The 18,611-nt window shown below is 36.1% G+C and overlaps 2 protein-coding genes across 9 annotated transcripts in view; one reads left to right on the forward strand and one right to left on the reverse strand.

Moving 5' to 3' along the window:
- The first annotated feature begins 1,676 nt into the window (after window positions 1-1,676).
- Window positions 1,677-18,611, forward strand: part of LOC136040692 (tRNA 2'-phosphotransferase 1-like) — a 73,950-nt gene continuing 57,015 nt past the window's right edge. The window contains exon 1 of one of the 8 annotated variants that reach the window (XM_065725003.1): window positions 1,677-1,955. The gene's annotated coding sequence lies outside the window, so the exon portion shown is untranslated. Of the gene's footprint in view, window positions 1,956-9,998; window positions 10,019-10,094; window positions 10,250-10,330; window positions 10,642-10,679; window positions 10,835-10,868; window positions 11,037-18,611 lie in introns of those variants that run through there. The other 7 variants (XM_065725018.1, XM_065724993.1, XM_065725026.1 and 4 more) reach the window with 7 other exon arrangements.
- LOC136034857 (uncharacterized) lies at window positions 16,866-17,525 on the reverse strand. Its single transcript, XM_065716330.1, has one exon. It carries the CDS (start codon window positions 17,523-17,525, stop codon window positions 16,866-16,868), a length of 660 nt encoding a protein of 219 aa, XP_065572402.1.

The raw sequence follows: 18,611 nt of genomic DNA on the forward strand, positions 1-18,611 counted from the left end.
AATAAACAGGGGCGTATTTCCAGCTTCAGTATTTTCATTAGAGGGGGAAGGGGAAAGAGGAAGTCCACACCAAGGAGGTAAAGGTGCCTGGGATATTCTTCAGCGGAAAGCGTTGTCGGAAAATCTGTGAAAAATACGAGCCCTGATGTGTTTTCAAGATGTATGGAAACTTGTTTTGGGAAATACTTTTATAATGGATGCTGAAAAACCGATGGGAACTATGCAAAGTGGCATGTACCTGCCTTAAGTCTTCAATATCACATTTTTCTTCAAGTGTTAGTGAAGGAAAGTTATTATTTAGCAAAGACCCTACTTCGTTAAATTCAAAAACATTGCATATTACACAATCGACAATATGCATACATTAAACAAACACAAAATCAACTAGTGGTACTCGACTTTTACTAAAATTATCAACAGTCAGTTGTTGCAGACGTCAGTAGTATAGTGTTAACAAGCTTTCAGGTAGACAAAGGTGAATGTGGTATACACGCGGCTTTTTTCAGCCAGCTTCACCACTAGTGTTGTAGTGCCTATTGTTGTAGTTTTTTGGGGATGTTAAATCGAAAGACACTCTGTACATCAAGTTTTTTCCAAGGGGCGTGTGCAATATGTTAGAAACGGCTAAGGATATTAAGTTAAAATTGTCAGGGTACATTGAGTGGAAAATTGAACTAAACCAAAACTCACTATGTGTGTATGGTCTCCTCATGGATGTATCTGTTATGTCTCAGGAAGCTTTATAAGAATTAAGTGGGAACTGCCCGGGCATATGGAGGGTATTAGTTAATCAATTGCATAGTCCCCATTTAAAATTAGCTAAATCGATCCTTCATGTATTTCCTTGCTACTCAAGCCAAGAGACGCTAAGTTTTCTATATAGGGGTTTCAACAAGGCGGTTCTAATAGTGTACTTCTTGTTTTGATCTGGCTCAATTTTTAGGAGTTATAGTTTATTATAGTTTTTACTAAGGGACGCGATTGTCTCTTACTAGGTTGCTAGCTACTGTTGCAACGTGGAAAATTACAGAATCTACGATTATGACATCACTGATCAATCTCGTACAAGAAAAATACAGGTTTTCGTAAAAAAAAAAAGTAATTGTATTAACTTTTTAATTACAAAAAGTTTTAATCACATCAATTTTCTTTAAAATGAGCCATTAAACAGCTCTCTGAGATGTTCCAGTCTCAAGCTATACGAGGAGAAAGAAAAAAAGATCCTGTATATGAAGAAAATCGTGGCTGCAGCTACTTTTCTTGATTTTCAAGCCAATATTTTCCTTGTTGTTCAAGCCAAGAGACGGCAAGTTTCCTATATAGGCGTTTCAGACAATGCGGTTCTAATAGCGTACTTCTTGTCTTGATCTGGCTCTATTATTAGGAGTTTTGGGTTACTGTAATTTTCACTAAGGGACGTGATCGTCTCTTACTAAGTTGCTAGCCAGCACTGCAACCTGGACTATTCGTTCTTTACTGTAGTGTAAAAAAGAAACTACTAATAATAACTGCTACATGAAATTCTTTTGACTGACACCATTTACAATAAACTTTGTCGATTCTTTATGTAAACTAGCTACCGCTGCAATCCAGACCTTGTAAAAATATTGATTGTATTTTAAATATTTTTTATTAATGACAAAAGTACGTAGATGTGACAAATTCCTGATGTTAATAACATAAGCTACTACAGTGTTACAGAAAGTGTAGTTTTTTAAAAATTGATTTTATTTTTAAAATCATTTTTTTTAAATTACAGAAGATTTTTAAGCCCATCAGTTTCCTTTACAATGAGCCATTGAACAACTCTATACGATGTTCTAGTGCCAAGTTATCTGAGGAAGAAAAGAAAAAAAGAAGAAAAAAGACCCCATTTATGCAGAATATCGTGGTTGCAGCTACTTTTCTTGACTTTTAAGCCAATATATTTCCCTTGTTGTTCAAGCCGTGGGACGGTAAGTTTCTTATATAGGGTTTTGAACAAGGCGGATCTAGTAGTGTACTTCGGTGTTTGATCTGATTCTAGGTTTAGGAGTTATATGCTGTTTCATCTTTTACTATGAGGTGTGATCCTCTCTTATTAGGTTGCTAGCTACCACTGCAACCTAGTTTCGATCTGACCCTATTTTAAATGTTATGGGCTATTTTATTTCTTAGTTTGGGACATGATCGACTCACTATTTTGGCAGCTACCGCTGCAACCCGGATTTATAATGAATTATCATTGATAAAAACATCAATCAACCCCTTCTATATTTTAAATGACCTTAAATTAGAACAATTATTGCTCACTTATAAAGAAACCTGACTAAAAACAGATGGGTACTTTTGTATTGTACGAGAAACACTTGAAAATTCGGATCGCGATGATCTTGTAGGACAATAATTGGTAGTTTGCAATGCATAGTGATAGAATATAGTGTCTCTTAATTGATGTTCAAATTAAGACTTGGACCAAAGAACAGGCAATTATATTTTTCAGGATAAGGGGCTGCTGCCCAAAACAAAAGAGTGCGTTAATTGACACACCATGACTTTGTACTCATACAAGAAGCAACATCTTTGAAAGTTTAAAACCTAACCTAACCAATATTTCTGACCTAACAACGATTTGTTTCTCGCATAGTACATAGGTACCTCCCCAATATATGCAATGGTTAGTTCTTTTAATGATCGTCTTTGAATATGAAAAAGGAAAAAGCCTACGGGATTTTCCTTCTTTGGGATAGTAAGAGACGAGCCTAAGAGAATAAGGCACCTAACTAAGTCCAATATATCCAATGGTTAGTTTTTCTAATGACCGTTTTTTTAATTTGTCATTAATATTAGCATGATGGTCTTGGGGTATGATCCGTTGATCCGTGCTTTTGTTGTAAGATGTCCCAGGTTCAAATCCCGGACAGGCACAGCTTTTATAACTACATAGATGATTTTTAATGAGTAATCCGTAAATCATCAATTCTATTTACTATATGCAGTGGTTAGCTTTTTTAGCTTTCAGCTATATCCGATGATACTAGCATATGCCCCATTTATAATGAACTGTATCGATGTTTTGTGTATATCCTGATGTTATAATAACATAAGCTACTACAGTGATATACAAAATATATTTTTTGCAAAAAATAATTTTATTTTAAGAATTATTTTTAAATTACAAAAGGTTATTAACCACATCAATTTCCTTTAAATAAGCCATTAAATAACTCTGTACGATTTTCCGGTACTAAGCAATCTGAAGAAAAGAAAAACAAGAAAAAAATAAGATGTCGTTTATGCAGAATATTATGATGGCAGTCACATTTCTTGATTTTCAAGCCAACATATTTCCCTTGTTGTTCAAGCCAAGGAACGGTAATTTCTTCAATATAGGATATCGGATAAGGCGATTCTAATAGCGTGCTTCGATGTTTGATCTGACTCTACTTTTAGGAGCTGTAAGTTATTCTATTTTTTTATTACGGGATGTCATCGTATCTTACCAGGTTGCAAGCTACCTCTGCAACCCAGATATGTGTCTATATTGAAGGTTTTGATATGATTAGGTTAGAATATCGCTAGTCCTATAGAACCAAAAAGGTTAGGTATATCTTCAACCAATCCTAGTATGTATCTCAGCAGATCCATCAATCCCTAGATTTTAAATAAAACTTTTAATTAGCTTTGGCAATTACAAAAAAATTTGACTGAGACTGAAACTACTTGCTGCTATTTATGACAGCAAATACTCCGAAAAGTGACTACGACATTTTTCAGTTGCAAATGCGACCACTCTCAACTGTTACTAACTGTAACTGTGACTACTTTTGACAGCGACTATTTGCAAATGCAAATACTTGTGACGATGACAGCAAGCACTTGTGAAGGGACAAATTTGATTATGCGTGAGGCTACTTGACACTGTGACTGCTTTTGACAGCGACTACGTCTGCTTGCTACTGTGATAACTCGAGATTATTTTTGGCTGAAACATGTTCTGACTTCGACTGCTTACAGCTGTGACTGTGACGACTTGTGACTGCTTCTACCTACGACTGCGACTGCAACTAATTGCAAGGATTAATAACGTCAGAGGGTACTAGAGGAAGTTAGAATGAGCTAAATCTTGTAAAAGGACTAAATTAAGTTGGAAGTGACGAAAGGAAATGAAGACAACTAAAGAAAGTCGCAAAGGAATAAGGAAGACAGAAGTTATCAAAGTTTGGAGGGTTAAAAAGGATTAAAGTCACAAGGGACTAGAAAAATTAAAGAGCTAAAGGATGTCGGAAGAGACTACATCAAATTGGTAAAGATTGTCTGAAGCGGCTGAAGTAAGTTGTATGGGCAAAATTGGCAAAAAGAAGTTGGCTGACTAAAGTAAATTAGGAACAACTTAATAGAGGTTGGAAGGGACTAAAAGAAGCCAAATGAGATAAAAAAAAATCAGAAGCCCTAAAATACGCCTAAAAAGAACTAACGAACTGGGAAAGAATTAAGAAAGTAAGAGGGGATTAAGAAGAGCTCAAAGGGACCAAAATAAAGTTGAGAAGGTCAAAAAATAATAAATGGAGAGTAATTGGAGTAAAAAAACAAAGTTAAAAGGGACTAAGGAGAGTTGAATGAAGCTAAAAGAAAAAAGTCAGAAACGAATAAAAGGTCCAAATCCACTAAAGAAAGTTAGATGGGACTATAAAGGCTAAAAGAGGTTAAGGGATGCTCCAAGAGACCAAACAAAGTTGGAGGTCAAAAAGAACTTAAAGAAGTTCAAAGGAATTAGAGGAAGTTAGAAGGGACTAGAAAAGTTGGACAAAACTAGATGAGGTCACATTGAAAAAGAAAAGTTTTAAAGAATTCTCTTTCTAGAAATTGGAATGGACTAGAAAAGCTGAAAGAAATTATAGGAGATCGTAATAAAAAAGAAAAGTTCTATAAACTATGAGCTTTTGAAGGAACTTAAGTAAGTCAAAAGTACTAACTTGGTACTAAGCTTTTTCTGAGACAATGCCGATACGTACTTTTGACAACCTATATGGACTAAGTGTGTAATGACTTTGTTCAGCATCATCCCAACCTGAAAGTTTCATATGAATACCCTAAGTGTCATTAGTATTAGTATTCGTAGCAGTCAGGGTCGGATCTAGAGGGGGAGGGCAACTTGGGTGGCACAACTTGAGTGTGGCAAAAAAAGCTAAACTGTAATATTTATGGAAAAAATGTAGGTTTTACAGTATTAATGGTGCAGCAGGTAATAGGAAAGTCTATATTTGCCACCTCCCCGAGAAAAAACCTAACTTTACCTGTGGTAGAAGTAGTAGTAGTAGCATACTGATAGCGTGCAAATAATCCCTTTAGGTTAGCCCAACACCCCCCTCAACATGCTATGAAATTTCTAACTTAATGCTCTAAGCTGCCCCAAAAATATTGCTTATATGCTCTTTTGACAACCTGCCTACATAGAGTGTGTTTTGATTCAGTTCAACGTCCCCCTAAACATTCCCTGAAAGTTCCACCCTAATACTTCTAATAATTAAAATTTCTTGCCACTAGTTTAAGATGTCATTGGTTGTAACCTAGTCTTAGTTGGTGGTGAAGTGATGAAAATTTAACTATTATTGCGTTTGAGACTGAGACTCTGAGACCCTTGTAAACGGCAAGTTTTTGCCAAGTCACAGTCTTAGTCGTGACAATGACTACGACTAAGCCCCATGTGAATGATGCGCCAAAAAAGCAAAAACTCTAAAATTCTAAATTTCAGCTAGTGTAGGGGGGGGGGGGCAAATTATGGCAAAGTTTTAAAATCATCCTTGCGATTCCTTCCTCTTGCTAAATTTTAAGTAGGCCTGAATGTAAAATAGCTTTATCTTTACCAAGCTTTGTTTTTGGAAAATGCTTATCACATGTTTTTGATTGAAGGATAACTGATAATTATTTGTAAACGACGTAAGAGTGAGTAACACAATGAAAGTGGCTGCACGCTGCATCAATTTTTAAACTTGACTTTTTTTTAACAACTTACACTCTTTTTTGGCCTTGATTTATTCTCATTTTATATATCGGCAGTTGGTAACCTTGTGAGGTTGCGATGAGAATCATTGCCACCCTGGTGATTTATCAATATTTCTAGTGATTCTCTTCTAGCTAGTGATTTGTATTGATTTTCGTTCTTAAACTAGCGATTTTGTCCTAATTCTAGTGACTTTTCAAACAGTTCGTTGTAACGAACTGTAGTATTAAGGAGCGACCTGGCTACATAGTAAACGAAACTCTAAAATCGGAATTTCGATGCTAAAAGATATATAAAAAGAATCGGATTTTTATGCTGATTTTAAATATATAAGTTTTATCGAATTTAGTCTTTGTCATCAAAAGCTACGAGCCTGAGAAAATTTGCCTTATTTTGGAAAATAAGGGGTAATACCCCATAAAAGTCATAGGATCTTTTTGCCATAAGACAAATCTCGTGTGCGTGTTTATTTGTTTGTTTGTTTGTTTTTTTTCCCAGGGGTAATCGTATCGACCAGTTGGTCCTAGAGTGTTGCAAGAGGGCTCGTTCTAACGGAAATGAAAAGTTCTAGTTCCCTTTTTAAGTGACCAAAAAATTGGAGAGCAACTAGGCCCCCTCCTGCGCTCATTTTTTTCCCAAAGTCAATGGATCAAAATTTGAGATAGCAATTTTGTTTCGCATAGTCGAAAACCATAATAACTATGTCTTTGGGGATGACTTACCCCCCACAGTCCCTGGGGGAGGGGCTGCAAGTTACAAACTTTGACCAATGTTTACATACAGTAATGGTTACTGGGAAGTGTACCGACGTTATCAGGGGGATTTTTTTGGTTTGGGTGTGGGGTCCAGGGGAGGGGGCTATATAGGAGGATCTTTCCTTGGAGGAATATTTCATGGGGGAAGAGAAATTCAATGAAAAGGGCGCAGGATTTTCTAGCATTACTATTAAAAAAAACAATGAAAATATAAACATGAAAAAGTTTTTTCAATTGAAAGTAAGGAGAAGCATTAAAACGAAAAGAGATTATTACGCATATGAGGGGTTCTAAAAATACTTTAGCATAAAGAGCGAGGTATTTAGGAGGAGATAAATACTTCGCTCTTTATGCTAAATTTTTTTTAAGTAATTCCAACTATTTATTCTACGGCCTTTCTGATTCAGGGGTCATTCTTAAAGAATTGGGACAAAACAAGAGTTGGTGTGAAGAGTGAGGTATTAACGAGGGGACCAACCCCCTCATATATATAATCAAAAATATAATAATATAAAAGTTTGTTACGTAAGTTAATTCTTAAGTTACGTATATTTTTTACTAATAAAAACGTTCGTTAAAAATTAAAAGTTCCAGTTGCCTTTTTAAGTAACCGAAAAATTGGAGGGCAACAAGGCCTCCTTCCCCACCCCTTATTTCTCAAAATCGTCTGATCAAAACTAAGAGAAAGCCATTTAGCCAAAAAAAAGAATTAATATGCAAATTTCATTTTAATAATTTATGTACGGAGAGCCAAAATCAGATATGCATTAATTCAAAAACTTTCAGAAATTAAATAAAAAAACAAGTTTTTTGAAATGAAAGTAAGGAGCGATGTTAAAACTTAAAACGAACAGAAATTACTCCGTATAAGAAAGGGGCTTTTTCTCCTCGACACCCCGCTCCTTGCGCTAAAGTTTGATTCTTTCTCGCAAATCTACTTTTTAAAACAATAAAAAAAACTTTAGCGTAAAGAGCGGGGTGTCGAGGAGGAAAAGACCCTTTCATATACGTAGTAATTTCTGTTCATTTTAAGTTTTAATGTCGCTCCTTACTTTCACTTCAAAAAACTTTTTTTTTTTTATTTAATATCGATACAGAGCGTAGATTCATGATTCCAATGAATAAATCATACAACAAGCTAATTAATAAAAAAAACGAAAAACAGTGATTCACTGCAGTTCCTACTAAGTTCCAGATTTGCATTTATACGAATATGCCGTCTTTGAAAGTTTCGGTTTCCTACCATATGTGAATATCAAATATAGACCCCAGAGAGCTATCATCAAGACAATAGGCAAACTTATTTAATTGTAAAATTGCAAAAATGTTCTATGCTTCCTATTTCACAACATTCGCTCAGGTTGAATTTTTTAATTATATTTGTTTTCTTTTTCAAACCTATCAGTCCTAAATTAGATCTTTTTTTCTGTTAAAACATTTGGAAGTGGGGAGAATGGTGGATATGAATACGTCCTCTACATTTGCAAATAGAACAGAATTGGAGTCATTAAAAATAAAAAGTTAGGTATACACTAAGCATAATTTTCTAAATTGAAAAAGAGATCATTGAAAAAGAAGATAGACTCACTGCTTTTTACAATAGGATTTATAGTATGACCAAATTGATAGTAGTTTGATGATTGAAGTCAGTTGTGATTAAGGGGGGGGATCTAATTTGGGAATTGTCTAATGATTTTAATCTTTACTTCTAGTATCTAATTGAAACTCCAATAATTCTCCAAATTTTCTTATTTGTGATTGAAACGCCTAATACGCACAGATAATATCTTATTGTTCACATTGTAGGATTTATATGCTAACATATCAAACAGTTTGTAGTGACGAACTGTAAGAAGTGATCTACAAGGATCAATGCAACTGAAAATCTAGAAACAGAATTTTGATATCAATCGATATATCATCAGCTTTTGATGTTGATTCCAAATATATAAAATTCATTAAGCTTAGTTTTACCCATAAAAAGCTAAGAAACTGGGAAAATTTGCCAAATTTTTGGAAGAGGGAAGAAACACCCAATAAAATTCAATTAATTCTAATTAAAATCAAACCATTAGTTTCGGTGTATTAGAGAATCTTACTGTAGGGTTTCATTCCCCTTTCTGCAAATGTGTTGAATTTGTTTTATTCCCCAGAAGAAAAATCACGGATGCGTATTGATTTGTTGTTTTTTTCTTCCCAGTTGTGATTGAATCAAACCAACGGTCCGGGAATATCGAGAGAGAGCTGATTTGGACGGAAATAAAATATATGACCTTTTATTTGATCAAAAAGATTGGAAGGCTACTACCCCTCTCCTACTTCCCTTTTCCCGAAAAATTGTTTGATCAAAAGTTAGACATAGCCATTTTGTTTAGTATAATTGAAAGGTTCCAAAACTATACCTTTAGATTTAGCATGACTCACGCAGCCCCTAAAGATACACGCGGAGATGAAAGTATGCTAAGGATAATAAAAATAATGTACGATCTTTTGAAACCATTTTCAGAGCCATAAAGACAAATAACAAGTGACAGAATGCATTAGACTTAAGACCGATGCTTATCATAATTAGTGAAGGGTAGGACACATTTTTTCTACCAAGATATAAAGAGGCCATTTTTAAGAGTGTCGCTAGGGTCTTAGTAAGGATACTAGCTCAACTTGAGAAAAAGAAAATAGTTTCTACGTTTTTTTGGGAAAAAACGAGGGTTTTGGATTGACAAGGAACAAAAATTAAAAAGATAAAGTAAATATTTCGGTTAGATCTCTGATAACCCATTTTCAGTGATTGGGGTATAAGCCAAGGGTATCAATTCTGAAAAATACAGGGAGGAAGCAAGGATTTTGTTCTATTCTCTGTAAATAGATTTAAAAAGGCATTTATAAAATTTCAAAGGTAATTTTTGCTTGAGAAAAAACAAACCATAAATCTAAAGGTATTTTTCCACATTTCAGAGGTTAGTTTACCCCTTTCTGTAGGCGCACTGGTAAATATTTCGCTGTTCATATAATTGACTCACAAATAAAGTGAACATACCACTTGATGCCTTTTTTATGCTCTTTCCAAAAATAATAATCACTTTTGCTGCAAATGAATTTTACCACCAGATATATATCAATTCAGGGTATATATTTGCACATTAGGGGTAGGGGTAAAGTTTAAACTTACCTCTCATTTGTATCAGAGAACTTTACCCTACATCCGTTATTTACGGCAAAAATGATTATTATATTTGGAAAGAACATGTAAAAGGCATCGAGTAGTATGTTCACTTTATTTGTAAGTCAATTATATGAACAGCGAAATATCTACCGGTACACTTGTGTAGAACATGTTAAAGAAAAAAAAATCATTAATTACAATGATAAAGCGGTTTATAATCCTTGTGATTGCTTGTTAATAATCTAGGGATTTACGTGCTGATTTAGTGATTTTTTTTCAAGAATCTAGTGATTTTTTTCATCAATGGAAACTGTGGTAATAGCAGTATTTTCAAATTATAGAGACACGGTAAGCAGAGTTCCTATCTCAGAAAGGGTTTAGGTTAGGAAAATAAAACTTTCAGGGATGAATCTACAGACTAAAGTATGTCCCTGGGAAGTATTTTGAAGTAACTACCTCCACTCTTTCCCCCTCTAGAGGGCCCTGACCTTTAAAAATATGTGTGTTATAAAAGTGAAACCTTGCAGAATAGATCTTCTGCTTAATTGAAGTACAACTAAATTGTTTTCAGCTTCATAACTTTGCTCAATTCCATTTTATAAGGCTTTAAAGATACACAAATACATTTCCTAAATTTTGAAAAAAAACCATTGATATGGCTCAAAATTCTACTCAAATAACAGGAATTGCATTTTCAGAAATAAAGGCAGAGAAAAAGCAACTAGTAACTGAAAATTAAGGTAAAATGTTGTTTTGTCGAAATTTCAATAGGTATAGACCTGTCATGTAGACAAATTTCAGGTTCCTCTAGAGGGAGAAGGACAGAGTTGGGTACTTTAAAATACCTTCCTGAGACATACTTTAGCCTGTAGATCCATCCCTGAAAGTTTCATTTTCCTAACCTAAACCCTTTCCAAGATAGCAAGAAGTCAAGTAACTAGAATTTTACTATTGTTTCTATTATAAAGTGAAGGGATGGGGTCAGAACCACCTGATAGAAAGATGTTCACTAATTCTAACCTGCTTATTTATGGCTTTCATCAAGATGAGTGACCTGTGTACATTACTGCTCCATCATAAATGAATAGGACCCAAACTCAGCTATCTCCAATCATTACAAGCAGTATGAACCAGGGTAATTCACCATGGCAAAACCATTCCGCTTAATCTTTGTCTTTCATTTAGGCCTATTGTGGATAAGCCACTCTCAGTATACAGAAACTTAGTACTTGCTGGTTTTCTAAGACCAAATATATGACAGATTATATCTTTTTGTGTAATTTAAATTTTTGTGTCAGGGTTTTGCACAAGCACCATAAACAATGGGCCCATAATCAATATGGTGTTTTATAGGCTATGTGATTTATAAAATTGGAGTAAAGTTTTCTCATTACAACCCCAAGGTGTGGATAGTACTCTTTTTATTATTCTTATTTTTATCTAGCAACTTTTATTGTTTTCATGATGTGAATGTGGAAATTAAGTTTTTGGTCAAGTGTAAGACCTAGGTAATTTATTTGGGTTATCCTCTGGAATGATTTTGCTATTTACAATTAGATTTGCCTGAACATTTTTTTGCTTATGGTGTAAATAGATGATTTTTGACTTCATGGGTGCAATGGGTAAACCAGATTTTTGAGGACATTTTTTGAATTGGAAAAGTGAATTTTGCAGCTTTTAATGTGCCATCTCAAAGGTATTGCCTGTTGCCCATAACACCAGATCATCAGTGTATTGCAAATTGCTGTGTGGGAAGCTCATGTCCTAGAAAAATAGGGTGAAGTGGAGGCAACTCAGGATGGCATCTTGTGGAATACCTTTGGTTATTGTAGTTTTGGGTGAGGAGGCTGAGCCTGTGCAAACAATAGAACTTTGATTTTCTATGAAAGATCTATTAAGGATAGCCTGCTAGCTTTGGAGATAATCCAAGACTTGTAAGTTAAGCTAAAAGGATCTTGTGGTTCACATTGTCATATGCCCTTTCAAAGTCTAGGAATACAGCAACTAGGACATTATTTTTAAATAGAGATTCATTTATAGCATTTGTTAACAAGATAAAAGCATCTGTTAAGGAGTGGTGTTCCCTGAAACCAGTTTGTATATTATTCATCTCAACAAATGAAAGGGTCAATGGTAAATCATTTTCTCCATTACTTTTCCCAGCACATGAGTAATCATTATAGCTCTGTAAGACTCATAGTTGCATTTGGGTTTCTTTTTCTTTAAGATTGGTAGGAGGAACAAACATTGGGGAATGTGGACATAGCCCATGCATGATTATTGCAATTTAGGAGTTCTTGTTTATAAGAAGGGAGGGTGAATGTTATTGTAGCTACAAGTAGCCTTAGCCCTAATGTGTTGTATTGCATTATTCAGTTCATTAATTGTGAATGGGCAGGTCATATACTCTGAGGCTGGTATATGGGATTTATGGAGATTGGGGTGGTAATGCTATTATTATTTGATGTTAGCTTATTGGAGAAAAGGGTTGCAAATAAGTTTGCCATTTCATTATCATAATGGGAAGTATTATATAATAGCTCATACTTGAGGGGGTTGGGTGATGTTTTTTCCCCATAGATGTTGCTCTTGAGTTTATGCATGATTGGCCCATGTGTTTCTCTGGAAAGACTATTTGCAAAATTATTCCATTAATTATAGCCCTCTTGAGACTAGCCTCAGCTTGATGTTCATTTAAATATGTAACGGAGAGGTTTTTTTTTAGATATGTTCTCCTAGCTGTCTTTTTTGTTCTCCATTTATTTTAGCACTCATTTGACCACCATGCTTTAGGGGTGAGTTTAGGGATTATTTTCCTGGGTGTTGTCTTGGGGATTGTATGAATAGCTGTATTTGTTAGAATAGATGCCAAAACTTCAGCATGTCTACCAGCTGTTACAATGGAAATATATGATCTCTGGGTGAAACTTATAATTTCTTCATTAAGCTTATTTTTGAATGTAGTCCAGTTTGTTTTAATGTTAATATATTTGGGGATATGTGGTTGAATTTTAGCATCCTCATTTAATGAAGAAACTATGACAAAGTAGTCTGTGCAGAGGTTATCAATTTTCTTTGTATAATTTTTTTTTTCAAAATATTTATTAACACATTTTGTGGGTCATGTATAGAAAATTTACCACTTTTGGGGTTAAAATATGTATTTAGGTTTGGGGGGGGGGGGGTAGCACCTGCTAATTCATTATTATTTGAGATCAAACTTTCAATAAACTTAACAGCTTTATTTGCTGGCTTATCCCCCCACAAAAGGCTGTGGGCATTAAAATCTCCACAAAGAATTATGTATTTTAGCTTATTAGAATTACTTATATTACTTATAACTCCATGGCATCTGTAGTTTGGCCATTAGTGTTATTAAAGCTTATTATGTAAGTTTTGGTATTATTCAGCCAAACATTAATTCCAATTGTATCAACATCATTTAAAGAATCTCGAAAGTTAATGCCACAAAATTTGACATTATTATTTATTGTTAAAGCTACACCACCTCCTTCTCTCTCTGATGACCAATCTTTTCTCAGGATAGTATATCCTGAAGACTTTATTTGATGGTTTTTGGTCAAATGGGTTTCCCAAAGGCAAGCAATATCAATAGAATTATTATTTATGAAAGATATTAGTTCATTTCACTTATTTTCTGAAAGTGATTTTACATTCCACTGAAGTATTGAGATATGCTGCTTTGTTGCTTTAGTTTTCATATGACTGTGCGTCAATGTTTAGCTAGAGCAAAGCAAGATCCTTTTTTCCTTGAATAAGGATGTAATTGCATAGGTAGATGTTTGCCAATTCATTTATGATTGTTGCTTTCTGTTGCTGTTCTAGGCTCATAGACTGAACTACAATAGCATTTAGTATGAGGAGGTATATCTTAGATGTTAGCTTATTTAGTTGTTCATCTGGCTTGTCAAGTATTAGGTGACTAATTCTTGGTAACCGTTCTAATTCATTTCTGCTTTGGAAGGGTGGCCAAGCAAACCTCTTTTCATTGGATGAGGAGGCTAGTTGGTTCAGCCTTGGCAACTCTCTCCAAGAGGAATGTGAGCTGGGGTGTTTTGAGGAAGCAGTCTTGTAAGGGTGCTTGTCTCTTTGAATAGATTAGATTAAAAAAAAAACAAGTTTTTTTTAGCTGATAGTAAGGAGCAATATTAAATTTTAAAACAAACAGAAATCACTCCATATATAAAAGGGGCTGTTCCCTCCTCAATGCCCCACTCTTTACGCTACAGTTTGACTCTTTCTCTCAACTCTACTTTTTAAAACAGTAAAAAACTTTAGCGTAAAGAGTGGGGTGTTGAGGAGGGAACAGCCCCTTTATATACAAAGTGATTTCTGTTTGTTTTAAGTTTTAATATTGCTCCTTACTATCAGTTAAAAAAAACTTGTTTTTTTTTGTTTTGCATTTTAATTTATTTTTATGGCTAAATGGCTTTCTCATAGTTTCAATCAGAGAATTTTGAGAAAAAAGGAGCAGGGGAAAAGGCATAGTTACCCTCCAATTTTTTTATTATTTAAAAAAGCAACTAGAACTTTTAATTTTTTACGAACGTTTTTATTAATAAAAATATACGTAACTTACAAATTAGCTTACATAACAAACTTCTATATTTGTATGTTTTTATTACATATATGAGGGGGTTTGTGGAGTTTTCTATTATGCATCAAGCAGGTAAGGGGCAAGCAGGCAAACATCAATCACGTAAGTAAGTAAGCTTATATTGTGACCCAAGCAACTACAAAATAAATATAAAAATCAGTAAGGAAAATCAATGTCTGATCACTTTAAATGGAGAACTCTACATCTTCCTTCTTTTGGATTTGTTCTTCTTCAATTGATCCAACAGGGGTTTCATGGTTAAAGGTTTAATCTAGCTGGCTCCTTTATTACCCTTCCTGACCTTGTTGTCGTCAGATTTGGTTGTACTGGGTGCGCTGTAGTTGCGGCTTTGGAACCAGGAAGTGTGCTTTGTGGTTCCTTAGGGTCTGGTTGTCAGTTTGCTCTTGGTGTCTGAAAGGATTCTTCAGGCGGGCTAAACCTCCGACTAATATCGCTTGATGGGCTCGTGATTTGGGGAGATTCGCGTGATGGTTCAGGTTCCATGGGCACCTCCATGTTCGTTAACGGCATCACGTTGTTTTGCAGGTTGGTGCACTTGTTGGTAGTGGGTCTGGCGCATATAAACTTCCTGTTGCATCTATATACAGTTCCATCTTCTGTCTTTACAGTCACTGAGCAGTTGCTTGATTCATTGTATATACCAGTTACTGTGGTCTTAATCCATCTTTCATTTGCCTGCCCAGTTTTATTGAGCCATACTTGCTGGCCTGGTGCAAAAGGTTTGATCATGCGTGTAACTCTGTTGTAAGCCTCCTTCTTGGCGTCTTGCTGCTTTTGTCATGCTGCATTTTATTCCTCTTTGGGCATGATTTTTGACACGAAGTTATGCTCTACTGACGGCATAACCGATCTTAACTGGTGACTGATCAACAGTTGCACTGGTGATGCTAAATTGTCTACGGGAGTGTTCTGATACTCAAGTAAAGCTAGGTATGGGTCTAATCTGTCAGTCAGTGCTTTCGACATAAGCCTTTTTATGGTTTGGACCGCTTGTTTGCTGAGGCCGTTGCTCTGAGGGTATCTGGGGCTGGACGTGCGGTGTGTGATTCTCCACTGTTCGGCGAATTTTTTGAATTCGTCTGCTGTGAACTGGGGGTCGTTGTCAGAGGTAAGTATTCGTGGGATCCCATGTCGTGCGAATTGGCTTTTCAGCTTGGTTATGATGGCTCCCGAGCTTGTACTGTCTAGCTTGTCAAGTTTGATGTATCTACTATAGTAGTCAGTGGTTACCAAGTAATTTCTTCCTTCCCAGAAAAGTAAATTGGTACCCACATGTTCCCATGGGTACTCAGGAATTTCATAATTCATGAGAGGTTCCTTTGGCTAGCAATTGCTGGATTGTTGACATATTTCACATCCAGAGATATACTTGGTGATGTCGGCAGTGATGTTTGGCCAGAAAACACATGAGCGCGCACGTTGTTTCGTTTTGACAATGCCTAAGTGGGCTGTGTGAAGACGGGTAATGATTTCTTGGTGCATACACCCCGTTATTATGATTCGATCACCCTTTAAGAGGATTCCTTGGTATGTTGCCAGTTCGTTTCTGTAATTCCAGTACTCCTGAATTTCAGCTGGGCACTGTTTTTTGTGCTCTGGCCATCCTTTTTTAATGGTGTCGGCTAGAACTTGCATTTTTGGGTCATGTTTGGTACTGTCTGCGATGCTTTGCACCATTTGGTCTTTGATTGGGATGTGTTCCATAACCTTATGCATGTGCAGTTCAGCCTGTAGATCTTCTTCTAGGTCTGTGTTTTCCATGTATAAATATGATAGGGTATCAGCCACAGGAATTTCTTGTCCAGGTCTGTGTGTGAACCTGAGGTCGTATTGCTGGATGGCTAGCATCATCCGCTGCAATCTGGGTGAAGCCTTGCTGATCGGTTTTCTCAAAATGTTTTCCTACGGTTTGTGATCTGTAATGACTGAGACCTTTCTTCCAAATATATATTGGTGAAAATGTTTGCATACAAACACTATGCCGAGTAGTTCTTTCTCAATTTGAGAGTATCTTTGTTCTGTGTCACTCAATGATCTTGAACCCCATGCTACGGTTTCGTCTTTCACTAGTAGCTGGACTCCCAACCCATGTTATGATGCGTCGACGATTATCTAGACTTCCTGTCAGTGAGTATTGAAATATGAGAGGTGTTCGCACAATGATTTGCGGATATTTCGACATGCGTTGCTGTAGTTCTTCGTCCAGACAAAGACATTCGTTTGCAATGTCGTCAAACGTTGGTATCGGATAATGTGGTCTCTGTATCCATTTGTTCAATTCTACAGGATCTAGGCATATCTGGATATAGCCGTTGGGCTTCTGCACTACGACCATAGAGTTTCGATTATCCCGAGGGATACCAGTCGTTCCAGTTCGTTTTTCAGTTTGTCCTGGATTGCCAAGGGTACTTTTCTTGGTGGTTGTACTGATGGTATCACTCCGGGCTTCAGGTGTATCTTGCATTTTCCAGGCATTTTACCAATGCCTTCGAACACGTCTTTGTATTCTGCTAGAATCTCATCCGTATTACTAGTTACTGGTGTCTGTTCTATGTTGTATATGAACCTGATTAAGTTCAGCGATACACTGGTCTGCCTACTAAGTATAGGTCTCTTGTCCATATCCACCACATAGAACTTATGTGTTTGCGGCTCTCTGTTCTTGTACTGAACCTCTAGCTGGCAGGTACCAGCTACTTTCAAGGATTCACCAGTATAGCTTGTAAGTATGTTGGATTTTGGCCTGAGTTTTGGTTGTGTATGCATCTTGTTAAGGGTCTTCATTGGTATGACGTTTGCTTCTGCACCTGTATCAATTTTGAATTCCATGTTGATTCCTTCTTTTGTTAGATACAGTTTGGCCACTGGTTCATTGTTCTTTTCCTCCTTGGTTTGGATGCTTTCAATGAAATACTGTGAAGATGTATCTGTACTACTTTCTTCTGTTTCAACGCTATGAATGTTCCTTTGACTGCTTCTGCACATTTTTGCAAAGTGATTCATGTTCTTGCATTTTATGCAGCTTTTTCTTTGGCAGGGCACTGATGGCTTTTGCTGAACACTCCACCACAATTGTAACACTTTGGCCCTTCACCTGAGTCCTTTGGGGAACATACATGACCAGGTGTGAAGCTTCCAACACATTTGTAGCATTTTCGTCCCTGCCTTGTTACCACATCTATCTCTTGTTTTACATGCACTTTTGAATGTTCCTGGTTGGACATTATCATCAACTGTGCTTGGGTCGCCTCTGCAGCTCTGCATGTAGCTACTGCATGAGCTAGAGTTAGTCCTGCTCCTTCACTAAGTAGTCGTTCCCGAATCTTGTCTTGCTTAACTCCAAAAACTAGTCGATCTCTGATCATTTCATCACTGGTCGTTCCAAATGCACATTCTTTTGCTGTGATGTTCAACTCAGTGAGGTACTGCTCTATGGATTCACCGTCTCTCTGGTTACGTTTGTGGAACTGATATCTTGCAAATATAGGGTTCGCAAGTGGTTCAACATCTTCACTAAACTTCCTTAGATATATTTCGACATTGTTTGTTTCATCGGCAGTTAATGTCCATGTATTGAAAATGTCTCTGCCCTTTTCACCAGCCCATATCAGCAAGCATGAGCATTTCACTGCACTTGTTTTTTCACTTAGAGGTCCTGTAAACATAAGTTCTGCATGCTGTTTGAAGTGTGACCAGGCGACTTTTAAGGCTGTTGCATCCCAATTTATTGATGGGCAAGCTCTGAATTCCATGTTGTATTCCTCAGACTTCTGACACCATGTGGAGTGTTCTATTATGAATCAAGCAGGTAAGCGGCAAACAGGCAAACATCAATCACGTAAGTAAGTGAGCTTATATTGTGACCCAAGCACCTGCAAAATAAATATAAAAATCAGTAAGAAAAATCAATGTCTGATCACTTTAAGTGAAGAACTCTTCAGGGTTCACCACGCTGTCAATACCTCGCTCTTTACACCAAAGCCTAAATTTTGTCCCAATTCCTTAAGAATGACCCCTGGATCACAAAGGCCATAGAATAAATAGTTGAAATTAATAGTTACTTTAGTGTAA

The sequence above is a fragment of the Artemia franciscana genome, chromosome 2 (genome assembly GCF_032884065.1).
Source record: "Artemia franciscana chromosome 2, ASM3288406v1, whole genome shotgun sequence".
Taxonomy (NCBI): Eukaryota; Metazoa; Arthropoda; class Branchiopoda; order Anostraca; family Artemiidae; genus Artemia; species Artemia franciscana.

What these genes read in the sequence shown, in the direction of transcription:
- LOC136034857 (XM_065716330.1), bottom strand. Translation starts at nt 17,525, where the DNA reads ATGTGCAGAAGCAGTCAAAGGAACATTCATAGCGTTGAAACAGAAGAA.